The 25,887-nt window shown below is 45.6% G+C and overlaps 1 protein-coding gene across 3 annotated transcripts; it reads right to left on the minus strand.

Annotated features, from left to right (window-relative positions):
- Positions 1 to 472: 472 nt before the first annotated feature.
- kctd15b (potassium channel tetramerization domain containing 15b) lies at positions 473 to 25,610 on the minus strand. Of its 3 annotated transcripts, none has more exons than XM_029498920.1 (6): positions 24,623 to 25,610; positions 24,253 to 24,318; positions 22,062 to 22,237; positions 15,961 to 16,105; positions 11,365 to 11,670; positions 473 to 3,631 (listed from the first exon to the last, which is right to left on the minus strand). In XM_029498920.1, exons 1-6 carry the CDS (start codon positions 24,629 to 24,631, stop codon positions 3,473 to 3,475), a joined length of 861 nt encoding a protein of 286 aa, XP_029354780.1. In that variant the 5' UTR covers positions 24,632 to 25,610; the 3' UTR covers positions 473 to 3,472. The 3 variants fall into 3 exon arrangements, with proteins under 3 accessions (XP_029354780.1, XP_029354779.1, XP_029354781.1); XM_029498919.1 differs by having other exon boundaries at positions 24,253 to 24,321; XM_029498921.1 differs by lacking the exon at positions 24,253 to 24,318.
- Between the last annotated feature and the right edge of the window lie 277 nt (positions 25,611 to 25,887).

Here is a 25,887-nt window from a genome sequence, read left to right on the forward strand (position 1 = left end):
GCACATGCTAAGTACAAACTGAGTCAAGCGCTGCTGCTCAACTATGAAAAGTCCCCCTAGGTTTCTGCTGCTAATTAAGCAGAAGCATTTTTGAAAAGACCAAACCGTTTAACTCGGTGCAAAATATTGGAGTTTTGGAGCTTATTGGGTTTTCTTTCTCTCCAAGATCTCGGCCTATTCCTCTGGAGCTTTAAACTGCTGATCTGGATTCAGCCCTGAAGACCAGCTTCCCCACACGTGCCCGACGTACAACAGGCCGTTTCAACGGCAGACTTTTTTTTGTTTCCCTCCATTCCCAGCCGGCGTTATCGGTGATAAATGCTTTCACAGATCGCCAACAGCACACGGTGTTGTTTGACGGAGGTCAATATCTTAAAACGAAGCCAACAGGAGCGCAATGAGACGCACATCAGATATACAGTACATCCTTTTATTATCGCAAATATGCAAGAAAAGTCAAATGGAGACACTGTAAATGAACACATGCCCTTTAATACCACAGTCTAATTGTTTTAAACACTTTAAATAATATACATTTGCACCTTATTATACCCTTTGAAATGTTTTTAATCCATATGTACAGTGTTATGCTTTGAATTCTTTTCATTCTTTTTTGTGAGGAGGACTTCAGAGGTCTCTTAAAAACAGGGGGGTGGGCGAGGGGGTGGGGAGGAGTGGTGGGGGGGTCGCTGTAAAACCCAGAGTCCTGATGATTCAGTGTACAATAACTGACCTGCCTCAGAGGTGGAGCGAATACCACATGAACCAGCTGATCACCGACCAGAATCCTCTGCAAAGGGCGGCATCTGGGAGCGTTCAGGTCCTGTCACCTGCTGAATGGAGGTGCGTGGGGGGGGGGGCATCCCTGGTTTGGTTATTGCAAACAACAAATCTTTGCTCCTTTTTCCTCATTGTGTGTGACACTTTTGAATGTTCACTAATGTTTTTAGTCACAAATGCAAGAGCTCTGGGAAGCTAAACGCCCATCCGGTGATTTCAAAATGCCACATCATTAAGAAAATATGCCTTTGTTCCCTCCTCCCTTAAAAAAAAAAAAGAAAAAGAAAAGAATTCTTGCAGATGTGAGCTTTTATTATAACATGGATTGTTATTACCTCTAGAACTAACCCAGATGAGTTTCCACACCTCGTGTCGACTGAAGGAAAGATGTCGGGCTCAGCAGCAGAGTCGAGTCGCCGCGGCCGAACAGCATGTGCTCAGATTTGACTCATCAGTTTGTTTGGTTTGTGGTCCAGAGAGCCACAGCGTAGGAGGGCATTTTGAAAAAGACCAGGGCACGGGGATGACACAGCAGCGGGGGGTTCATCCCAAGTTTCTACTGGCACCACTGAGCCTTTGGAGGGGGGGGGGGGGCACATGAAAGGCCTGGTTGGCCATTCCCTTTGAGGCGACTGTACACGAAGGCGCAGGCCAGAGGCAGGTCAGAACAAAGATGGGCTGGATTTTGAGTGAGACCCCCCCCCCCCCCAAAGGCAGGACTGCACAGGACTGGGGGCTACACTTTGGACCCCCCCCCCCCCGCCCCCATTAATCAGCGGCGTCCATCTTTAATAAACAACTAGTTTATAAAAACAAACCTCAGTTTGCTGAGCCAACAAAGATCAGAATGAGCTTCTGTTTCTCGCTCTGTCTTTTGGAATGGAAGAAACAGCATCTGTAAGTTGCACACAAATATAAAGCATGAAAACTCGGCCTTTCTTGTTTCTGTCTTTGATCCAGAAATGCTGAGAATAAGACCAAAAGAATGAGAGCAGGATCGAGTAAACGCCGCCCACTCGCCTCTTTGTGAACAACACGCGGATTCAAGTGCAGTTCACTCTGCGCTCCGTCGCACATGTTCGGGAAGAACCAGCGACATCGTCTCAGCTCAGATGTGACAATACTGAAGCCGAGATGTCGCCTGATGGAACTGTGAGCTTCTCTCAGCAAATCTGTCGAAACCGGACGCCCGAAGGAACAAATGTTGGTTCGCTTCATACACGTCCGAATAAAGCATGTTCTTTAGCTATAGACTTTATGTTTGTACAACAATAAAACAGGCCCCCGGTCCACTTTGGTGCCTGCGGTATTTGTTTTGCCAGTTATTAACCGTGGTGGCGGTCTAGTCCGGACTTGGTTCCGGTCGCTGGGATCAAACGGGTGTTTTTTGGGAGCGAGGCAGCTTTAAGTGCAAAGAAACATTTAGAGTACATCTCCTGCTGATCATGAGACACACTGGTAAACGTCGGCTTTCTGCGTCGGCCCGCGAGCCCGACAGAACTGCGACACACTCAGCTTGTGCAACTTCAACCTGGACTCTAAATTTACAGACTTTTCTTCATGCAAACAAAAGTTTGCGCTCGTGTGCGACAGGATCCGATCAGATATGTTTCAGAGCTAATGAGCACAAATTCCACAGCACTTTTTTATGTGTGCTGCGCATTTGACTATAAACAATGTTGAAACGTCCAGGTTCTCTTCAATTCCCGGTTGAACAATGGGACTTATTCTGGCTCTGAATGCATTGCCAGCCAGATCTCTTTAGCCACATAGCCTGGAGACAACTGAGTTTCTGCAGCTACTGCCAAGAAATTCTCCCTCACAAGCTCTCAAAGCCTAATGAATACAACGTTCAAACATCCTTCATATTGGAGAAAGGAAAAAAATTAAGAGACATTGAAAATAATCCTATTAATAATAATTGTTTACATCATGTCATGATAACAGCAAAAAGGATCAAGAGGAACATACCTTAGAAACAACAATGAAAAAAATCGTAATAAACAATCAGTTTGGCGAATGATGCTGTTTTTGGGCGCGGCTCTGGCGTCGTCTGCAGCCCGGTCTGTTGGGGGGAGTGAGGTCGGATTGGGTTTTGGGGGGGGGGGGGGGGGGGGGGGGGGGTCGCGGGGTCTTCTTCCCGTCGTCCCGTCAGCTGTTGCTATCTCGTCCTGCAGCAGTTCAGAATCGTCACCAATCAGACGACACTTGGACTTCGTCCAGGAGGAACGAGGAAGACACGGAGGAGAGGTGAGCCGGTGTGTGTGTGTGTGTGTGTGTGTGTGTGTTTGTGGTGATGTTAAGGAGACAGTCGTGTCTTCTCTTTGTAAGACGATGAGGGAAAATCAGCCGCGGCGCTCAAACGGTTTAAATGTGCTGCTGTTTAGTCCGTTTGTGTTTGTATGTTTTCATCGCAGTCCCAGATTCTTTGGGCGTCATTTAACGTAATCAAAAACTTTTGCTGCTGATGCTCTTTTTTTTTTCCCTTTGCTTGGTTCTACATTCCCCAAAGAGTTCTGCAGGGCTGATGAGGTTAACAAGCCTCTGCTAATACTTAGGTATGCTGGGGGTGGTTGTGGTCCTGTTGGGGAAGAGAAGGAGGGGTAGGCGGGGTGCGGCGGTGGTGTGAGAAGGTGGAGAGAGTATGGAGGGAAATCGGGGGGGTTGTTGGCAGTCCCTCTCCCAGAATGCTCTAGTCCAGGGGTTCCTGTTTTATCCTGATGGGCGTGTTGATGGACAGACTCCGCCGGTCCTCACGACACAAAACGTACTCACTGAACTGGGACGAGTCCACGCCGCCGCCACATGACGCCGCCACGCTGAATCCTTTCTGGAAAAGACGCTCTAGGACCTGCAGGGGGGGGGGGGGGGGGGGGGGTGAGAGGACATTGTTACCAGGAGGGACAGCAGCTGAAGCTGAGACAGTGAGCGCTCAATATGAAGCTATCAACTTCAGCTTCTTCAGTTTTTGTCGTGATTAAACAAACAAAATTCTACGTGTTGTTGGATTGTGTTACCTTAAGACACAAGCAAGTTTTCCGTTAGCGTTTCCCTTCTTTGTGCTAACATTAGTTAGCCGACTGCTGGCAAACGCCTTCGTTTCGCCTCAAGCCTCAAAAAAAACCAAACAACCATATTTCTCAAAATGTCAAATTGCTGTTCCAGATTAAAAAAAAAAAAAAAAAAAAATCAGACCACAGTAAGTTGTTGCCTCCATAAAAACTTTGATTTATGGGAAAGTTTAGTGGCGATACCAGAATTTTGAAGGTCTGCTCTGCGTTTTCAGTGATCATCAGCAAAATATATGGGCGAGTCATAGATGGGTATCACTTTTTGATATCAATCCATCCTTTCCCCTGACATGGAGCTCAGATCTTCATCAGTCATAATGTGCACCGCCTGTCATTAACACCGCCCTTCGCCCATCACACGTAAAGACGGAATAAAACCAGAGGGCTCTCCGACATCACACCACCTCTGCAATATTCATGCAGCTTGTGCTGGATCGGCTACTGAACCGAGGGCATGAGCTCAAAGGGATGAGGGGAGCGAGGTGTGTTGAGGGGCTGAGTGGAGCTCAGCGTGGTGATTACTGGAGCTCCTAATTTGAGTAATGAGGCTGGGGTGAGAGGAGAAGTGAGGTCCGTGAGCAAAGGAGGCGAACGACGTGCGGGGAATGAGGAGTGGGGAGTTCTGGGTAATCTGCGTGAGGACAAAGTGCTGGAGCTTCAGGGCGAGAACGGGAAGGAGACGGCGAAGCACGTCGAGTCTGAACATCGATACACGTGCACACACACACACGCACACACACACTCCAAGACGTGAACTTCAGCATCACTTTTCTCTCGTCTTCTGTAATCCTTGTGGGATGTTTTTTTTTTTTTTGGAGGGGGTATATCTAAATCCCAGTTCGAGTTGTGCCGTGTGTTTACTTATGCCCCCGTCCTTTTAATGGAGTGTGCAGTGCATGGAAATGAAAGGTCTCGCCGAGGGGGAGCCCCTCCTCTCAGATACAGAGCCACAGTTCACGCAAAGTAGATTTGGTTTCTGCAGACGCCCAAAACACACACACACACACACACACACGTGTAGCAACAGTCTGACCTCTCTAATTACAGGAGTGTGAGCCCCATCAGAGGGGTAAGTGGGGCATTTAGGCCTGCAGGTCAAAGGGCCGCGGCAAAACACAGAGAAGTTAGAAAAAAAAATTAAAAATAAAATTCACAGCACCTCGTTCATCCTGCAAATTCAAATTACAAAACACACATCCGTGTAGAAAGTTGCGGAGCCGACCTGACGCTGCTGTAATTTGTGAGACAGAAGGGGCGGCAGGCAGCTGATGGTGGTGAAGATGGCTAATTAAGAGACCTGCCCAAGCATCAAACATCCCCAAATCCATGGCAGACAACGGAGGAGCCTAACGATTATGGAAATGATATTACATAGCCCTCTTTGATCATTGCATCACATTGCATTTTCCCCCATCATCTCTGAACGCATGTGGGACTCTGTCATGTTCGGCAATGGATTTGGTCACAGAGGAGAATGGCCTGATCAATAAAGATAGTCTGGAAACACTTTTATCATTAATGCATGGCAACACAAAGGACTTAAGGATATTATTATAGATAGCTGTAACTGAGTCAGGGAAACTGTAATGACTCTAAGAGGCCATAAAAAAACTTCACATTCAGTTTGACACAGTGAATTAAAGCCATCGGGGAATAAACAATACACTGAATAATTAAGATACATCCAAGCAAAAGGTTTCAATGTCCACAGGACAATGTCCTGAAATCAATCCCAGCTGACAACAGAAAGTAATGCAGCCTCTTAAAAAGCTAAAACATGTCCTGGTGGCTCGGTTCAGCACTACATACTCGTGACCGCAGGCTTTCAGATCCCAGCTTATGTTGTACTTGCGCACATTTCTCTGCTTACTTTCCTGCCTCACTTGAGCGAAACCATAGCAAAATATTCCAACGGTTGCATGTGAGCAGTCGGATTAGTTCAAGCCTAATTCCAAACATCAGGATTTCCGTGAAATGGAATTATCGCTAGTTAGCCTCTTGTTGTTTTATTTACTTTTGCTATTTGGAAATGAAAGAGGAGTCCGCTATCGCTGCAGCCCCCGCGTCAATATTTGTCATCGGCCGTTATTGCTTTTACAATCGCAAATCACAACAAGAGAATCACAGAAAACAGGACAGCTCTTAAACTTTACCAAAGTTTGCTCGCACACTTCTCCTGAAACATTAAAGCTCCTGCTCAGCCTCTTTATCCCGTCTGATACATTTCAAACCTAATAAACTATTCTCACTGTTGCAGGGCCAACATGGCTGCACAGGGATCTGCCCCCCCCCCGACAAAAAAAAAAAAAAAAAAAAAAACAGTTCAACATATAACCATCTGTCTGAGCTGCCAGTCAATCTGAGCTCGCCATGGGGACGAGGAGGCGATATATCTAACCTCCCGGCACTCTGTATGTATTTCCAACACGGTGAAGACGGCGAGGCAGGAATCAAAGTGGTTGAGTCTCAACGCTGGAAACCGGAGCACCATGTAATATTGATGTCCACACACACACACACACACACACGTGCAGCACCTCTCAGGAGGCGCTGGAAGACACTTGCTCCTCGTGGCACAGGGCTCAGAGTTGATTGACACGTGTGACACTGCAGCATGTGATGGGCGCCTGACGAGGTGGGGGGGCGCTTTTGTTTAACTATGCACAGACTTTCACACACAACCGACGGGGAGAACTAAGCGGCTCCGCGCTGTATCCTCTGCTTATCTTCCAGCATCTGGCATAAAACAGAATGGAAGCTCCGGCTCTTCCTAATTCTCTCAGCCATCTGCCGGCTTCTCTTCTGTACGAATCACCGGCGACCAAAACAATCTGACAGTTTGATGGATTTTTTGTTGAATTCACGCTTCCTGAAGTTGCTGCGTTTTGTGGAGCTCAGGAGATCGCAAACGAACAACTTGATTTTGAAGTTTAAGCGGCTCTGAGTCCACTCTGCGTTTTCGTGGAGGTGGGGAACAGGAGTGTGGAGGGTTAGCTCGGTCCTCAGAGTGACTATAAGTAGTTCAGACCTGAGAATGTGAGGATGGAGACTCTCACGCCACCAGACTCATTATGTAACATTTTCTTCTTCTTCTGTGGTTTGTGGTTTCTGTCTTTAACGTGCCGCTGCTGTGACATAACCACATTTATTAAAGCGCCCCACCTGACACACTTATGCTACTTTTCCCATTTTGTGCCACTCTATTCGTCAACTTTGCTCCTTTTCAGCTTCATGCAGAAGTCAGTAATGTAACGTTTGAAAACACTCACAGGGTCATTACTGTGACGCATTTATGTTGAGCAGCTCTTCTCAGCGTTCTCGGTTATTTTATATGTGAAAGATATAGATAGATAAAGAAGTTGAATCTTCCTGATTAAAACAAGATCAATCCTCGGCCACATCCACCAAGAGTCTTGAGTAACTTTAAGTAAACTTGCACAAGCTGCTTATCTGCTGTCAGACGTGTCTTTATCGTCTCCACGCCGCCCGTTAATCCGCCGCCTGACGTTGTGATATTCCCGCAGAGCCACACGGGGAGAACAGGGACCCCGAACTGCCGCAGAGTTAACGTCTCGTTCTGCCACTCGAGGAGCTCCGTCGAGGTGTTTGTGTGGCCTCGTCTCCTCTGATGAGCCGAGCGCTCTTCTTTCCACCCTGCTCAGGATTGATGGAGTGGCAGTGTGACATGTAAGAGAGTGTTGCGACAAGTTGCGTTCCCTGCCCGGGCGGCGCAGGGACAGGGAGTCCTTCTCTACCTCTACCTCCGCTGTCAAAGTGATGAAGGACAGATTGGCTCTGGCGTGATCTGAGTGCTTCATCATGGTGATGTATGGAGCGGCAGGACCGGCTTCAGCTCTGGGACCGGAGTGTGTGTGTGTGTGTGTGTGTGTGTGTGTGTGTGTGTATGTGTGTGTACACCTCTGTGGCTCTTTGGCTAAATGTTTTCCTTCTGATAACTGCCTTCGCTGCTTCGCTTGTTTCTCTGTGCTGGATCTACATCACAGCACAGGTGGTTCGAATTATTCCCTAAATTCCATTCATGGCTAAACGGAGAATCACTCGCCGAAGTGGAGTTGTTTATTCTCACTTTTACATTTGACTAAACAAGAAGTGAGGACTAAAGAAGGAGCAAAACATCCTACATGATGTTTCTTTACAAGATGATCCTTCTTCAGAGTGGTATTCTTATATTTCCGACTCCAAAAGGAAGACGATTTAATTAAGGGTCCAAAATTGATCTTAGAAAGGAGAATGTTTGAAATGCTCTGAATACTGCGGTGCGATTGAATGTTTTATCGACAGCAACGGTGCTACCTTATCTTTAAGCGAACAAACTGAAAAAAGCAGGATGCTGTGTTTAGTCTGAAGTATTGAGAAATGTCATGTTATCTCATTGTGACCAAAGCATCACAAGGTTTAGCAGGCCCGAGGCCAGACAACAACAGTTGAGACTGAAATGCATTCTCTACGCCAGCCACATATCATAAATTGAAAACAGTGTATATTTTTAAGTTGCCACACACATCCATCTCTTCCTCCACCCCCACGCAGCCCCCCATGCCTGGTCCTTCTCTGTGGGCAGGGTGTGGTTCCCCTGGGTCAGGGTCCAGGACTGAAACCAGATCAGAGGCTCATTGTCTGGTGGGTAAGACGAGGATTATTTTCCTAACCTTCTCATACTTTCACGCAACAATAAGAGAGAACAGAATGAGTAAGTTGTTTAGAAAAATCTCCACTTACACACACACACACACACACACACACCAAAAAAAAAAAAACCACACACACCACCTCCATCTGCTCCTTGTGCCCTCATCCACATCGACTCAATGAGCCGGGCTCCTCTACTCTGCATGCATCTTTTTGTACATTTTGTATTTTAAAGGGGCCAACATGAGACAACAAAAAGGGGCCCGACCCCACGACGAGCACCAACAGCTCCTCACCACAACAGACAAAAAGGAACAACCTTAAAGTTCCAGCTCTTCTTCTCCGTCAGCAGGATTTCAGCTCGGCTCTCCTTCAGAGGAGCAGCCTAATAAAAACCTTAACAATAAAAACTCCTCTCAGACCATGTTAGTCAGATGCGCTCAGATCCCATAACCAGTCTCACTGGTAAACAGAGTGGGAAAATGTTGTGTTAGTTGATGCGGCCAATTAATTATATTGCAAGTCATTTAAAAATCTATAAAAGAAGTATAAACTGGTTTAGGCTGTTTGAGAAATTGTAAGTATGGTATTAAAAAATGCAATACGTGTATTTCAATTGCCTTGAGCGATGTTATATTGGAGTCTTTTTAAAAAAGGAGCTGTGTCTTAAAAAGGAGTAAAGCGTAAATTATGCATATCATTTCCCCCCCCCCACCCCAACCACCCTTTCCATTCCTCCTCTTCATTTCTTCGCAGGAAAAACATGGCCGCAGTCCACACACGCTTTGTCCCGCTCTCTCGGCTCTCCCCCCTGGAGGGCGTCTCTCGCGCTGGCAGGAGGGAGGTGGAGGTGTCAGAGCAGACCAGCCTGCCTGAGAGAGCGGGAAAGGCTCCTGTATGTGTCGGCCTGTTGGTGGCTCTGGGCGTCCAAGTGTGTTATATTGAGCCTGTGGTGTGAGGCTGTTACGCCTGCCCCCTCCCCACATCGCTGCAAAACTGGTTTGCTGAAGTTGTTTTTAACATCAGGACGTTAATCAGAGTGTGTTAAACTTCCCATCATGCTTCAGTCTTCTGTAGCAACAACGAGTTATTAACTTCACTGTGTCTGCGTAAAGTTACAATTCATGTAAACAGCCTTAAAGGAACAAAACAACAACAACAAAAAGAGGCTTTGAGGTGAAATCCCAGAATCTGCCTCCATCCTAATGTGAAACTAAAACTGAGATTGAACAGGCATCTTTAGCAGATGGTCTGCTGGGTGAGCTAACGCTAAAGCTAATGCCGGACAGGTGTTGGCGTGACACTGAATTTTTTTTCCTTTGCTCAGCAGAAATCCTTCGCTGGAGAAAACAAAAAAAATAAAAAATAAAAGTTAAAACTCCTCTGTGGCGGCGGGCCGAGTGCTTTCGAGGCCACAGATCATGATGGTTGACTCATCGTGATGTTTCTCAGCAGATTCTGTGTCCTGTGCACCTACGCTGCCAAGTCAAAGTTAAAATACAGCATCCAGACAAACGTGGACAAAAGGGCCTCAAATCACAAGCAGATGTGCCCTTTCAAAGGAATTATCTTCACTTGTTGGAGAAAAGATTTTATCCCTAAAAGCTGCTGGCTGCAGAACTCAAGTTAATATGATGTAACAATTTACTCGAAGTGTTTTGTGCGACATCTCATAAATGTATGCATCGCTTAATGCGTTCCAAATACATTTAAAGCACCTTAAAGTTGGTGCGTCTTTAAGATTCACCAGCGTAGTCTCACTGCTGCTGTTATATTGTTGACATTATAATGTTCCCATCTATCCCGCTGCATCCGCAGTCAGAAGACAGAAATGAAACAGTTGGAATAGTTTGACTTTAGGTCTTGAGATGTTCTTGTATTTAATCACGTCTCAGTAATCTCAGCACTCAGGACGACTCTGCTTCGAGCACAACTATCCATTTCTACCTTCCAACAACAGAGAGGACAAATGTTTCCACATATGCACGGCAGTGTGACACACACACACACACACACACAGTGAAAAATTGTCCTGTGTCAAGAAATCCGTGTTTATAGATCAGTTCGTGAAGTTTTAAGACTGCTGTCTTTATCATAACGTGGCCTGAACCTGAAATAACGCCAAACTTCACATTTGGATCTTCAGTGAATCAGAACTGTGCTTATATCCAAAACAATAATAATTATCACATCTCTAAACTGAATTACATTTGATTTCCTTCCGTCCAACAGACAAGGACTTAGTTTGTGAATTCTTTGTGTTTTCAACTGGGACTGCACTGAAAGCTGGACTAATGCTCACCATTAGCAACCTGCTGACTGTCCAGTGTTCAGCTTTTACTCAAATGTTTTTATTTAAAATGAGACTTTCTAAAATCCAAATACAGACGCGCCACTTGAAAAATAAAATTTTCTCTTGTTCTAGTTATGTGTTGTTGTTGTTGTTGTTGTGGAACAATATTGTCTTTTTCTTCTCAATTGTTATTCATCTATATCTCTAATATCCCTGAATGAAGAGAGTCTGATATTATCAATCCGTCACATTTTAAATCAGACACACTAGACTTTTTTATTTCCATGACTGTATCCAGAAGTCGACTGAATCAAAGGAACGGATACACTTGGTGTTGTCTCGTAACACACACCATCAAAAGATACCACAACTGTGATCGCTGCTCTCCTGATGGTGGTGAATTAAAAGTAACAGACTGAAACACTTGAAACTAAATGTACTGAAAGTGTCACCAGCAGAGAGTTGGAGAGTTTTGTGTCTGTTGTGTTTGTGTTTGTTCTCCAAACCCCTCACAGGCCACATGAAGCCGGGCACTGCCGCACAAACAGGAAATGCGGTGTGTTGCGTTACCTGGACGGAGTTGAGCCTGCAGTAGCCGTTGAGGGGGAAGCGGATGACGTGCGTTGGGTCCTGGTTCCAGCCGGCGTTGACTGAGTTACACATAACATCTCCGGTCTCGGGGAAGATCTCCTCGATCAGGACCTTCTCCCCGCTCAGGGCGATCCTCTCGCCCAGGTCAGGTGTGACGCGAACTACCAGGCAGTCGCAGGGCTGCGCCATCCGCCGCTGCTCGCGCTCCTGCTTCCAGCGCTCCAGCTCTTTGATCATGGGCGTCAGCTGGTAATAACGCGCCTCCTCGTACAGCAAGTGGAAGTCCTGCAGAAGATGGAACAACACGTGTGAATCATTTGACCTCATCACCAGGTCATCGGGACACACACACACACACACACACACACACAGTGTTGTTGTGACAGCATCTGCTGTGCAGCACGACAAAGAGTGAGACATGTCCTGCTCGATCTCTGAATATCTTTAGGAGACTCGTTTATGTCAAAAACCAGCAGTGTCCTCCGTCCTCATTATCTGTTAAGTACACGGCTACAAAGTTTTGTGAACTGCACGCATCTAATGCCAGCAGTGTGCGAGATGAAGTGCAACTGATGCAGATAAGAAACTAGCACCTAAAAATTAAATCTATATAAAAAAACAACAATAAAAAACAACAACAAAAAAAAAAACATGACCTTTGCTTGTCCTTGTAAAGTTAAAGATTCAATCACTGCAAAAATCTCGCTCGTTATCCACATTGAGAGCTTTTTCTGAAAAGGAGGAGGATACCCTAAGATCGGTGATGGCCTTTGACCAGCGGGACAACTCTCTCAATAAACAAAGCACAGCCATGCTGCAGCTCTCCTCCACAGTCGCTCTTGGCAGAGCCGCGTTAGCCTTTAGCGTGTTTCAGTGAGCCGACTCCAGAAAGGCCGTCAGAAGGGCTCCGCTGAAGTGGGATGGTGCATTCCTGTGTGCAGACAGTCTGCAGCAGATTGCCTGCCTCTCCCTCCTGGGCAGGGTTTGCTGGGGGCCATTTGCCCCCATGCTCTTGCCTCTAATTTCCCATAAGACCAGATGGCACCATCATTCACCGCTACCATAGAAAATACAGAGAGGCGGAGGTTCGCTATTGGGAGGCAGACGGGAGGTGAGGGAGGAAAAGATATGTGCAAAGTGAACATGAGGACAATCATCAGCCGAGGAAGATTTTAATGTATTCTTCACATAGAGGGAGTTTTATGTTAATGAGGATTCTGGCCTGATGTTAAGCTCCTATTAGAATGAGATTTAATTAGGTTACACCTAAATGCTGCAAATCTTTCTGCTAAACAATTAGCAATTAATAAATCTGCATTCTGGTTAGTGTTTCATAGTGACAAAGAATGACGGCTTAATTCGATCCTGGTTGCAGAACTGCCGTCGCTGCCATTCAAAGTTTATTCTTCCATGCTGCTCATGTTCTCTCGCTCCTGGCTATAGTTCATTCCAATATATGGACGTCGTGAAACCACAGCAAGTAGCCGATTGCGCATTTGGTTACATATTTAATAGATACGGAGAAGAAGGTGGCTCATTTTGGGGGCACTGCAAAGTCTTTACGACCTTGAAAAGCGAGACAATGTGTGTTTGTGCTGCGGAAACAACATATGTTTCATATAGTCTGCATCATTGGCGGCTGTGGGTGTGTGTGTGTTTGTGTGTTTGTGTGTTTGTTGGGTGCCTGGGCCGCCAGGGAGCCCCGATCTAAAAAGAGTTTTTCCCCTTCGCTTTTCCGGACCACTGCTGGGTATAGAAACAGAGCGTGGCAGCAAACAGCATATTCATTAACCCCGCTGCCTCTGTCAGAATCTTTAGCCTTGAAAAGCCTCCCTCACTGGTTTACCCCCTTCATCTAAACTGCGCCTTCATCTGAGGCGTGTGAACAACACCCAAATACAACTCCATCTGGACGGGAGCGTTGACGCAACACATCTTAAGCTGATGGTCTAATATTTAAGATTTCAGAATGTGAAAGCAGAGCGAAGGGGGGTTGGGGGGAGGGCGCGGGTCCTTTTTTCCCTTTTTCTCTCCCTTTCTCCCTGTCTTTTTCTCTCCTGGCCTTCTTGCTGCAGCTGACAAAACTCATACTGAGACACTCCCCTTCAGGCAGCTCTCTGTATCAAAGTGTAGCTCCTCATCCTTCACAGGTCTGAAGCCATGGATGGATATGTTTTTAACAGGGGTCTGTCTGCGAGGCACTTTAGTCATCCTGAGCAGTGCAGAAAACAACAGAGTAATCCTAAGCGCCGAGGTGAGGATGAGAAGGAGACGGGCGCCAACAGCTCCGTCCTGGCTGCTGGAGCTGCTGCTACCGCTGCCAGCTCTACGAGACAATTCATCCCCCAATCCTGTGTCCAGACAGCCCGTTTGAGCTTCAAAATAATGATCCGACCTGATCGCCCACCGGCAAGGCAACATCTCAGAAAAAGGACAGAGGGAGGGAGAGACGGAGAGGGAGGCAGTGAGCGAGGAGAAAGAAGAAAATGATGGAAACTGTCACTATGAGGGCTGGTAAAGACCAACCGTATGTTTTGAACAATATATGACCCCAACCCGCTCAGGGAGGGGTTCACAGATGTCAGTTAAACACGCCACTGATGGAGGGGAAAAAAAAAACCCAGCTTGTGTTCATCTAGTGTACAGCCCTGACAGAAGAATAATAACATTCACGTTTTTCTATTAGTTTCAGCATTCAATATGAAAGGAAAGAAAGCGTTATTGATTTAAAGAGCAACGCACTGCAGCTGGATAAACTGACACGGTAACCGCTAACTCCTAACGGTTAATACTCATGCCCTCAATATGACTGAGCATTGCTTACACTCTTGTGATTAAATGTAGTTTGAATAATGAGATGAGGAGGGATATTAATAGTGAATATTTTGTTCCACTGATGTCGGCTGAAAAATTTCTTTTCCTATTCGGCTCAGACTTTCACATTGATTTAGCAAAACACACAGCGCCGCGGCTGCCAGCAGCAGAACAGACCCAGCCCTCCAGCGACGGCAAGCCTGATTGTGTTCAGATAAGGACATGCTCAATTCCGCCTCGCACTATTTGCATTTTTTTTTCCTGTTGTTTTTTTTTGCCTATTCTTCACGCAAATTGAAAGGTATGCAGATCCACACAGGCTTATGCTAGGGGAGGGGTGGGTGTGGGGTCGTGATGAGTTGAAACAATGAGGTCCAATGCATTCTCCTGATTGGACTGTCAAGATTTCACAGCGAGAGAGAGGGAAAAGCATGAATACGAAGGGAAAAACTAATCATTTGTGAGTCAGGCCATCATTTGCCAAAATATGCAGGGCTTTTCATGCCATGTGCTGCTGTCTGAGGTTTGGATCTTGTACAGACTGACGAACGAGTGCCAGCCCGGTGGAAAGGTCACACAAGTTAAAGTGGAGTAGAAAGGGAAGAGTGGAATACACCCAGGAAACAGTATCACCGAATAAAACCTTGAACGGGAGGAAGCTGTCGGCTACATAAAAATTCGGACAAATCCACATTGGGGCGGCGTGCCTGTTTATAATGTCATCAGTTTGGTTTAAAGCTGCATTTTTATATTGAATCACTCGTAGCGATGAGCCTTGAAGAATTGACTCTGTCGGCCATCTCAGCATCGTTTGCCTTATTTTTTAGGTTCGCACCCCTCAACACGCCTGCTTTGGTCCAGTCTCACCACCGTCAGCCATGTTCAGCTAAATAAGAAAATAAAAAACAGGTGACACGTCAAATAATTAGCGAAAACCAAAAAAAAAACACAAATTTAAGGACTAGCTGGTGAACATTTAGCAGCCAGAGAGTCACAACTTTAAATAAATGCTGCCGTTATGTCCGTTAATCCCTTTATCAACTTCACACACGTCAGCTTTAACAGCTTCTAGCAGTAAATGATGGGAAACAGACATTCACCAATAATCTGAAACTGCGTTGTGAGGATCTGGCGATATGAAGCCTGACAGCAGGTCGATGAAATCACTTTGATAACAGACATAATGTGGATTATATGTGAGAGCTTCTGGATGTAGATGCTGAGACCTGACCCAGGTGTGCGGATTGTCAGTGGTCTGGCAGGGCCGAGGCGGACTCTGCAGGACTTCCTGTGTGCAGAGCAGAGGAGGCGCGCAGGCTATTTCACCTGCGCTCACCTTTATAGAAACCACTCTGAGTGAAAAACAACAGCTCAGGGCTTCGGCCACACACACACACACACACGGCCGCTCTCCAGTTAGCCAGTTAGCATTTTTACCCCTCCACCACTGTAAACGCCAACAGAGTCTGTTCGCTGTGTTTTTCTTTCTCCCCCCAGAGTTCCCTAATTACGGCTTAAGCCTAAACTCCAGGTAATTATGTGTTGAATGGGAGGAAGCCGAGTCGACGTGAGGCGTTGTGAAAACATTCGTGGCGGCTCTGTTGTGGTTCTCAGGTCAGTTTTGAAAACATGCGATAACCGAGAGAGGAGGTGAACGTATCGACATTTTCTGTGCATGTCTGGGCAGATGGCTTTACATAAACAGAGCTGATGGTGCAAACAAGTACACACAGCGCAGTGTGTTGTGGTGCGGCTGTATACCTTGAAGTCATCTGGAAGGAGTAATTTGCTGGTCCTGAGGAAACTGAGAATGTAGCGGAATATCTCGCCGTCCCGATCTATGAAGTAGTGCTGCTTCAAGCTGTCCAACACGATGGGCTCGGTGCCATTGAACAGACGACTGATTCTGAAAATTGAAATACACACACACAGATGCAGGCAGCCACACAAACACACACACACACACACACACACACACACATACATAGCAGAATGAGCCAGCTCCCTTCAAATGCATGAAACAATTACCCTCCATTTATTTTTCAATTTTATTAGCACTAAGCTTGAAATGCATTAGCAACCCAGGTTGAAACAAGGGGCTTAAGGCACCGTTCCTCCATTCCAGACTTGTTTGAAGTGTCCCTTCTGCAGGAAGATTACAACAACACACACGCTTGCTGCTTGTACTTACAGAAATTAATGGCATGAATGCAGCATTACAGCTCTATTATTCCATCTGTCAAAGGGGTGGAAATGAAACATAGGTAGGAAGTGGTCGAGGGCCACATACTAATGTGTCCGGGACATCTGGAGGAAGCCGTTTCACTTTTACATTTTGGATTGTGATGATTACAGGAGTCACCTGAATATTGTTGTTTTTGGCGTTATTGCTTTGTATTCAATACATCATTCTGTCCATATAGTGTCAGTTTGATGTTAATTTCAAAACTACATTTAAATATCAGATTTGGCGAAATAACATGAAATCAACTTAATGGGTTTTGAGTTTCCCACCATTATCTGTTCCGCTGACGCTGAATTCAAAACACATGAACTATCTGAGAACTGAACACAAACTCAGACTTAAGAGGAAAAAAGTGAGTTGCATGACCAAGATAATCAATCCATTCCTGAAAATGACAGAATTTCCATTTCATTCCACAGTAATTAGATGTATGGTTTAAAGTTCCTGAGATGATGTAAAAACACACTTGTTGCTGTCTCACCTCACACCGTTAACCCCTTCTGCCGCTGTGCTGTAAGATTAAGGGGTTAGTTGAAGTTGGCTAAAGGGGCTCATCAAAGCAAAGAGTGGAAATTGCTCTTATCTTTAAACTTTCATCACACCATGTTGGCTCCGTGCCTGGAGATACCCTCGGACAGATATTCATTTCCCCTCGTCTTTGTGTGCTTTTCCTGACGCTTACCTGCAGGTCCCTACTCTCGCCGGTCTAATAATCTTGTCTCGGCACCTCCACTCTGTTTGTTCTTCCACAAATGCTAAATATCCTTCAATAATTAAACCGCAGCACTGAGGATGCACGTTGCAAGTGTTTTTTTTTCCCCCCCACCCTCATCACTCCCAAAGCTTTGGGTGCAACAATTGGCTTTAATTCTGTAATTCATTCTGAAATGATCTCAGATCTCCCTCAGCAGACGGAGAAACCTGGAGTGCCTGTGCAGTGTAAATACGGCGTACTAGTGATTTACACAAGAAATCTGTTGCACATAACCTCCTTAACGGTTTCACTGCACATTTCCATCGTCTTTCTCAGAAACAGCTCTTGGCAGGGCGCTGCGTTGCTGTTATTATCATCATTTTGATGTAATCAACTCTTTAATCACAGTAACAGCTTCTAGGTCGGCTGACACAGTCGTATGACAAAGAATGTTGTAAAACCTATTTTCAAACACACACACACACACACACACACACACACACACACACACACACACACACACACACAGCACCATCTTGTCAAATTCTATTACAAGACACAGGAAGGGAGGCGCAGTGGGAATGTCAATGAACAAACAGCAGGGCTGGCTTCACTCAGACTCGTTTTGCTGAATTCTCAACTACACAATTCTCTACTCGGTGAAAGTGTGTGAGTTTGTGTTTAAGGGTTGGATCAGGTATCTCCTGACCCCGATGTGTCGACACAACACGCTGAAGCCATCACATCAAATTCAGCCTGGCTCATTTTTTCTTTGACTTGACTGTGTGAAGAAGCAGAGCAAAGATGGTTCACTCTCTCTCTCTCCTCCTGCCATCCTTTCTCCCTTTCTTTTTCTTTCTTTCTTTCTTTCCCTCTCTTTCTCGCTCGCTCCATCTCCATCCTTCTGCCTTACTCGCTTTCTCTCTGGAAATCGATGCAAAATGCTTTATAAAAAACCAATACTCATCTCCCTGTTTTGCCCGAGGTGTTCCTTTCTCATATGGTCTTGCAATTCTTCCAGCTAGAATTTCACCATACCCCTCCAGGCTAACTCTGTTTTTCATCTCCACTTTTTTAAAAAGCAATTAAAATGCTGCCTGTTTTTCTTTTTCTTTCCCTCTCCTCTGCTCCCTTCACTCTCTCGCTCTCTTTCTCTGTTGGTCTCCTCACCCCCCCCCCCCCCACCCCCTTTCTGTTAAATCCATGAATTTGTGTGTGTGTGTTTTAACAGGTAGGGAGAGAGAGAAAAGGGTGGGGATGCACAGAGAAATTAAGAGGGAAGATATATAAACAAACAGGCCCGAAAAACAAGGAGGCTCGCAAAGAAGAGAGAGATTACAAAGGGCAACAACAAAAAAATTAAAAATAAATAAAATAAAAACCTGAGGAAGAATAAATGGAAAATTGACAAGAGAAAGGAAGAGAATATGAAAGAGTGGGAGAGAAACAGCAAAGAAAAGAAAAAGAAAGAGTCAGAGAGGTGGTGGGTGTAGGAGTTGACAGGAGCAGCTCCGCCGTACCAATGGAGGGCAGGTGCTGGGGGCGGGGGGGCAGTAAGTGGGCAATATGACTAGATCCTCGCTGCAGCAGCCGGAGATGTTTGTGCAGGACGACCGAGCGGAGGTATCACCGATTCTATCTGGAGACTCCAACAGTAATGGACACCTAATGGACGCGAGGCAGCTTCCTGCTCAGCCAAACAAACACGCCCAGGGATCCTGGTTGAGTGTGTCCAGTCTTGACACCAAAGGCTATCAACAACAATGGCCTCTGAGTGAGTCAGACTGAGATTGGGGGGGCGGGGGGGGGGGCTGCTGCTGCTGCCTGGCTCTGTTTCACTGAGTCCTACTCCAAGCATCTAATAAATAAACCAAACAAGCTCGTGCAATAAGTGTGTGACAAAAATAAAGTTTTAGTACAACTCATAGAGGACATATGACCACGACGCCTCCAGTTTGACTCCCATTTCAATAACTAACCAATAAGAGTGCCCCCCTGACACATTTTATTGTGTGGGACGCTGTTTCCTATGATGTCCACCGAACATCCAACCTTACACTTACGCTTACCGTCACAGTGCTAATCTGCAGCTGAAGAAATAATTTGATCTGTTACGTTGGAGCGCAGTTCAACTGTTTTAATTCTTGTGTTTATTTCACATTATGTGATTAAACATAAATGTCTTATCAAACTGCTGATTTTGTTTCACTCACACGTGTTGGTGCCGCTTTAAAAACTTTTTTTTTTTTTCTCTTAAGAAAAGCGAGAAGTCACTGGAGGGCATGCTTAGGATAGCTAAGAGGCTTAACAATGACATGAGATAAAAATAAAAGGAAACATGGCGCTGTCTGGAACTTTCAGTTGAGAGTCAAATATTCTTTGCCATCTAAATTGTGGCGATTTCATCTCGTAGAGAAGTAAACGGCTACACAGAGGACCAGCAAAAAAAAAAAAAAAAAAAAAAAGAGCAAAAAGCCTGTACAGATTTATTGTCTTTGGCCGCAGAGGACTCGCGTTCAAAGAGAAAAATGTCCAATGGTCCTTTTCAAAATAGTTTCCTTGTCTCTGGAACATTTTCCCTAATTTCCTCAGCTTCTGTTCAAGTGACTGCTGAGACTGTCCTCTTTGAGAGCTACACAGAGTGTGCATCAATGTTTCATGACCCATGTCCCTTAATATGGCCCGCACAGAAGAAGATGAATAACCACACATTAGTTACTAGACTAACTTTCTCTTGGCACGCTGCATTATTTAGGGGCCAATCTATTAAAAGTAATCATCAACTTTAAACTCTTTAACCCTGCTCCTTCAGACGTCACAGTTTTCAGTTCTGCCAACATGGCGCTGCTCAACCGGACGTGACCGAGCGCGGCGTATATACGGCCGTGCCAGCATAATTGTTTTGCTTTCTGGTGTCAGCCATTATCCTAATTCACACAAAAGGGCCCCTCCTTCCACTGGCTCCAGTGGAAAGTGGAGCCCCGAGGCAAACTGTACACTGAGGAAGCTGGGAGAGAGTGAAGCAGTGAGTGTATGCATGTGTGTCTGTGATCCAGAGTGAGAAAGAAACAGAAAGAGAGGGGAGTGTAACGGAGCATGTGTGAAAAAGAAAGGAGGGGGGTGGGGGGGGGGGGGGGGGGGGGGGGGGGGCGCATACTGGTATCCGGTCTTTACTCTCACTGTAAAAACACTGTTTGGGTTCTGATGGGACTCCGTGGATTTGCACGCTGCCCTTGTGACTAAGTTCTTTGGAAAGTGTGAAGCTGCATCAGAGTTTAAAAATAAAAAAAGCAACACCAACCTGTAAAAAAAAAAAAAAAAAAAAAATGAAAACGAAACAGGAAGAAGAAGAAACAAATACATGTGAAAACTGATTAATGTCAAGTGGAAGTCACGACCAGATCTAAATATTAGCAGCACATTTGACAGTAAAGAATGAAAGAAAGAAAAAAGTCCTCTTGCCTCGTGGCCACGGCTTAAATCTGATCCAACACTGAAATTGTGAGCAAGAAAAGCATCTTAATAACAGAAACAATCCTAAAGCCTCGTCTGGGATGAGCTGTATTTTTCACATGACATATTAAAAGGCAGGAATAAAAAGAGACATGTCAGGGATTTCCTGTCAGCGGGACTCTGTGAATATCAGGACTTTATTACCAAGGGATTATGTGAATTGTTTCCTGTATCCAATTTGGCAGATTTTCTAACAACCTGGTGTATGTTTACCATGGCAGCCCACATGGGACTGTCAGATGACGCAGAGTGGAGAATGACATGCTGCATTACAGGAAGAAAGCAGGGAGACATCTCATAGTTTTAGTTTCAGAGGGGAGTAAAAAAATAAATAAAAAATATCGCAGCAGGAGTGCGTTTGCTTTCAGAGCTACCTCCTGGTGGCGTCACCTTGTAGAGTTGGGGGGTAGATTTCCAACAGCTCTTTGACAATCTGGATCATCGTGGGGCATCAAAAACTAAATCCACAGACTAACTTCTCCCCCAGAACAGCCCTCAGATAGCCAACCAATAGAAAGTTGGAAAGTTCGACTGCAATAATAATAATAATAATAATAATAATAATAATGATGATGACGATGATGACATTGTCAGAAGAACTAAGAAAACACAGTTTTAATATCAGCTGTGTATCTTAAAATGACCTCTGTGTCTGAACACAAAGTGACCGTGGAGCAGAGCTCATGATAGCTATGCTGCTTCTAAAATAACCAAGAAAATCAATATGTAACAGAGCAAAGAGCCAGATTTTAATCCCCACATCAGCTTTGATGACAAGGATCTGGACGAGAACGTCACTGTTTCTCCCTCCAAGGATTCCTAACAGCATCCAGATCTCACTGAAGGGATGGGGGACCAAAAAAAAAAAAAAAAAAAAATAATAATAAACAGTGGTGTGGAGGATTCTTTTGTGAACACAGCAATGTGTGTGTGTGTGTGTGTGTGTGTGTGTGTGTGAATTGTGTATAAAGCTAGAACATGTGAGAGGTTTTGTAGGCAGCAGCTGAATGTTCAAACCACCATCAGATTAAAATAATAATCATAATAATAATAAAAGCATTTGGAGGGACATCTTTCAACAATTAAAACTAACACCACTAGCTCAACAATGTCTGGGGCAACAGAATTATTGCCCCCCCCCTCAATGAGTTGGAAAGAGGTCAGAGTGGCAGCTTTTGAAGGCTGGTTGTCTAAATGTCAGTCAGCTGAATGACTTGTTCACAGCAGAAATTCAATTAAACCTAATTAAGACAAATGGCAGTCAAATGATGTAATAATTGGTTTTATGAAAGAAATGCAGAAATCAGTAATTAAATGGAGATTTCGACTAATTCAAACTCATTTAAATCTACTTTGATCTCAGCGGGGAAGGCTTATTAGGACCAGAAGTCCAGCAGGAGCGGGTCTTACCTGGAGTCCGGGTACTTGGTGAGGGTCGCCAGGCTGCTGGTGTACATGTGTCCCCCGACGTCGATGTGCACCGGGGCGTTAGCCTTGGTCAGCTGAGCCGGCAGAGGGATCCCCTGGGCGGCCAGAGGAGAGACCGGGGACCGGGTCAGAGACAGCCGTGACATGCTTCTTCCCTCCTGAAAGCAAGTGTATAGAAAAGCCATGGGAGTAAAAAAAGGTAAAGCCCCAGTAAAGCACAGGGATCCTACACAGGGAGGCAGATAGTATCCTCTCCTCTCAGATCACTTCCATGTCTGCCTGGTCGCATATTTAGCCTGGAAATTATTGCCACCGCTCTAATTAAGTATGTTTGCATCTTTTCGTGCAGCACCGGAGGCGAGGATAGGAGGATGCTTATTAGAAACCCAGGGTGAAGAGAGAGATAGAGCGAGATAGACAGATAGAAGGAGAGAGAGAGAGAGAGAGAGAGAGAGAGAGAGAGAGAGAGAGAGAAGATGTGGGGGGGGGGGGGGGGGGGGGGGCTGCTAGGTGTCAGCCTCCAGGGGAATAAAACAAACTGCTGCTGCAATATTCTAATTAAAGGTCGCCTTATGTGTTAGAAGAGATGCACCCAGACACACCAACCACTAATCCGAGAGCAAGGAGAACACAGCGGGTGGGGGGGGCACATTCCCTTTCAACACACACACAAAAGATTAAGATGATCACATGTCATGTAACTGCAGACTCTTGTGACCCAAAGTGAGGCGCACAGGAGGCGGGGGGGGGGGCTTTAAAACAAAACATTAAACACATTGACAGGCCGTTCAGAACTCAGTCTGATATCAGTTTATTATTTAGAATAAGACGACCAGCTGAAGGGGGGGCTCATCTGCAGGTGAACCTTCCAACCCCCCCTCCCCAGTTTGTCCAGGTCCTGATTGGACACCCTGGAAATGTCAGTGTGGTCACAGTGGACCAGGTCATGTGAGGGGACCCTCAGGGATCAAAGGTCAGAGTTCACTCCCTTCATCGCTGCTCACCTTCCTCTGACGCAGTCTGAGACTAAAAACTTCATCCTAACATCCTTCAGCTTCGCACCACAAACTGCATAACTGCCTTTAAACAGATTGTCATAACACAATTTCAGCCTGCAGCACAAAAATCAACACAATCGATCCGTTTTGTCGTCGCACATTTGAACCGGTATTCTTGTCACGGCTGCGAAACCGAAGGCCTGTTAGTGGGAGTCAGGATCGTCCCTGAGGCCCTGACAGAAGAGCCGGGGGGGGCAGGGGGGGCACTAAGTGACACCGGAGCTTTGTTTTATTATTATTACTACTATTTTTTTCCCCAGGGTGGTGTCCGCCCGCCTCACAGCAGTATCATGTTCGTTTAATACGATTACAGGAGGATGGGATTACATTTCAGATCCCGGGAAAAGGAGGAGGAGGAGGAAAAAAAAAAAAAAAAAAACTTGGAAAGACTTAAGAAGTTTGGGGAAGGCTGAAAACCGAGCTGTCCTACCACAGCTCTCTCTCTCTCTCTCTCTCTCTCTCTCTCTCTCTACCGATCAATCAATTAACCAATTAAATCAGAACACACGTGCGCAACTGAAAAAAGAAGCACATGAGGAGATGGGGGGGCAAGACTCCTCTCTCTACGTCAAACACACACAGACACACACCATGTATGACAAATTCCTCCACTAAACCCCAGCAGCGTTAAAAGGCATCCCCCCCCCACCAAACACACACCGAACTGACCCTGTCCAGACACCGTAGCCAAATTTCACAGTCGCGACGTTTCCCATAAGCTCATTTCATGATCTCCCACAATAAACACAAACAACAACAACAACACAACACACAAGGGCAAACAACAGTTAGACAGGAAACAATGCGATGCGGCGTCCCGCTCCACAGGAAGACCGAGCCGGAGCGCCAAAAGCTCAACATGGCGTCTTATTCCTGCTGTACAATTAAAAAGAAACACACAATCCCGACCTTCACACCCCGATTAATAAAAGGACACAACACAAGTCCAAGTGCGTGGGGAGGTGGTGGTGGCAGGTAAAGGGGTGTAGGAGAAGGGGGGGGGGTCACTTCACGTTACTCTTCAGCCCCAGTTCGGCTGCTCTCCCCCGGACGGACCGAAGCGTGTCTGTGCGTAAAAACATGACATTGTGTAAGATTGAAATGTTTCATCCTACCGTTTCAAACATTGTAGGAGGAGGAATCCAGGAGGGGGATCCGTGCCGGTGGTCAGTCAGTCCCAGCTGCTGCCCGCGTTTCAAAAAAATAAAAAAAATAAAAAAAATAAAAAATAAATAAAAAACACAAAAACACCAAAAAAAACAAAAAAAAAAAACAACAACTCCTCAAATAATTTCTCCAAATTTCGCCTCGACACAACTAAACAGCAGCATCCAGCTCCGCCGCTGCGCCGCCCGGATCAGCCACACGCACTACAATCGGCCGGATGGACTCTGTGGCTTTAAAGGCTCTATTGAAACGCTCAGCTCGACCTGTCCTCCTCCCCGAAGCTGCTTTTGTACCGAAGCGCACAGGAAGCGTCCTTACCTTGAACATAGATGAGCCGATCTCCTTCCTCTTCTCTGCTCTTATTTGGATACGCGTAAAAATGTGCGCTCTCGTTGGAATCCCCGCTTCGTATTTCAGCTTCTTGTCTTGCCTTTTTTCTTTCTTTCTTTCTTTTTTTTTTTTTTTTTTTTTTTGCCTAAATGAAACTGCCCCTGTGGTTTGTTATGAGAAGAAGAAAGCCAATAATCCGTCTCTAAATAACAGAGCAGAGCTAAAAAAGAAAAATCTTGCTCCGGGCTGCCGAAGCGCCTCTGGGCCGCGGATTAGGCTACAATTAGCTCAACTCCACTCTCTCGCCCAGGCAATTTTCTCAAGGAAGAAAAAAAAGAAGAGGGGAAAAAAAAACAACAAAAACGTGACCCCCCCCCCTAAAAAAATTATGTCTGCACAGATATAATAACTTATCTTATTAAAAAAAAAAGATAATAAAAAGTAAAGCGTTCCCTTTAACGGTGAAGTTGAGCTTTAGAGGCTGGAGGAAACCGAGCAGGCAAACTGTCAGTCGCTCAATAGATTTGGAGCTGGCAAAAAGCAGATTTTAATCATTGTCATTTCGTCTGATGTAATAGTTCCCCAGGCAGTTGGTTCCAGCTAGCAGGCAAACGTTTCCATCTCCGTCCCCGGCTTAAATTTTAAAGTTTAAAGCCAAAACCTGGGCTTCCATTTAGTCCTTCACTCAGGCACCCACCACCTCTAATAAAGGCGCAGTAACTTGTTGATAAAAGTCTCAGTTTACAAAACAAAAATAAAAATAAATACGTAAAAAATGCGCTGAAAATGCGGAGATATCCTTGAACCAAAATGTTTCATGCGGTACGTCTGCTCCTCTCTCCCTCTTCCTTCTCCCTCTCTTTCTTGCCTTAATGTCTGGAGTTGTAACGCCAAATTTCCTGCAGGCCATTAAAAAATCAAATGACGTCTGCGGACATGCATGCAACGCTGCTGCAGAAAGCGCCCTCACAACCTGCCCGCAGCCAAATGCGCCATTTCAATTATAGCGCAGGGCTTAGATGGAGATATCTGCCCAGAACAACCCCCCACCACCCCCCAATCACACACACACAACCTCCCCCTCCTCCTCACTACTCTCCAATGAAAGCGGGCCAGCCTCCAGACTTTTTTTTTTTTTTTTAGGGGGGGGGGGGGGGTTAAGATTGTGGCTGATTATTGTCATTCAGAGATTATTGTCAACACAGAGACAAAAACACAAAGTGGTGAAGAGCTAAAGTGTTGCAACACTTTTG

Source organism: Echeneis naucrates, chromosome 3, assembly GCF_900963305.1.
Source record: "Echeneis naucrates chromosome 3, fEcheNa1.1, whole genome shotgun sequence".
Classification (NCBI taxonomy): domain Eukaryota; kingdom Metazoa; phylum Chordata; class Actinopteri; order Carangiformes; family Echeneidae; genus Echeneis; species Echeneis naucrates.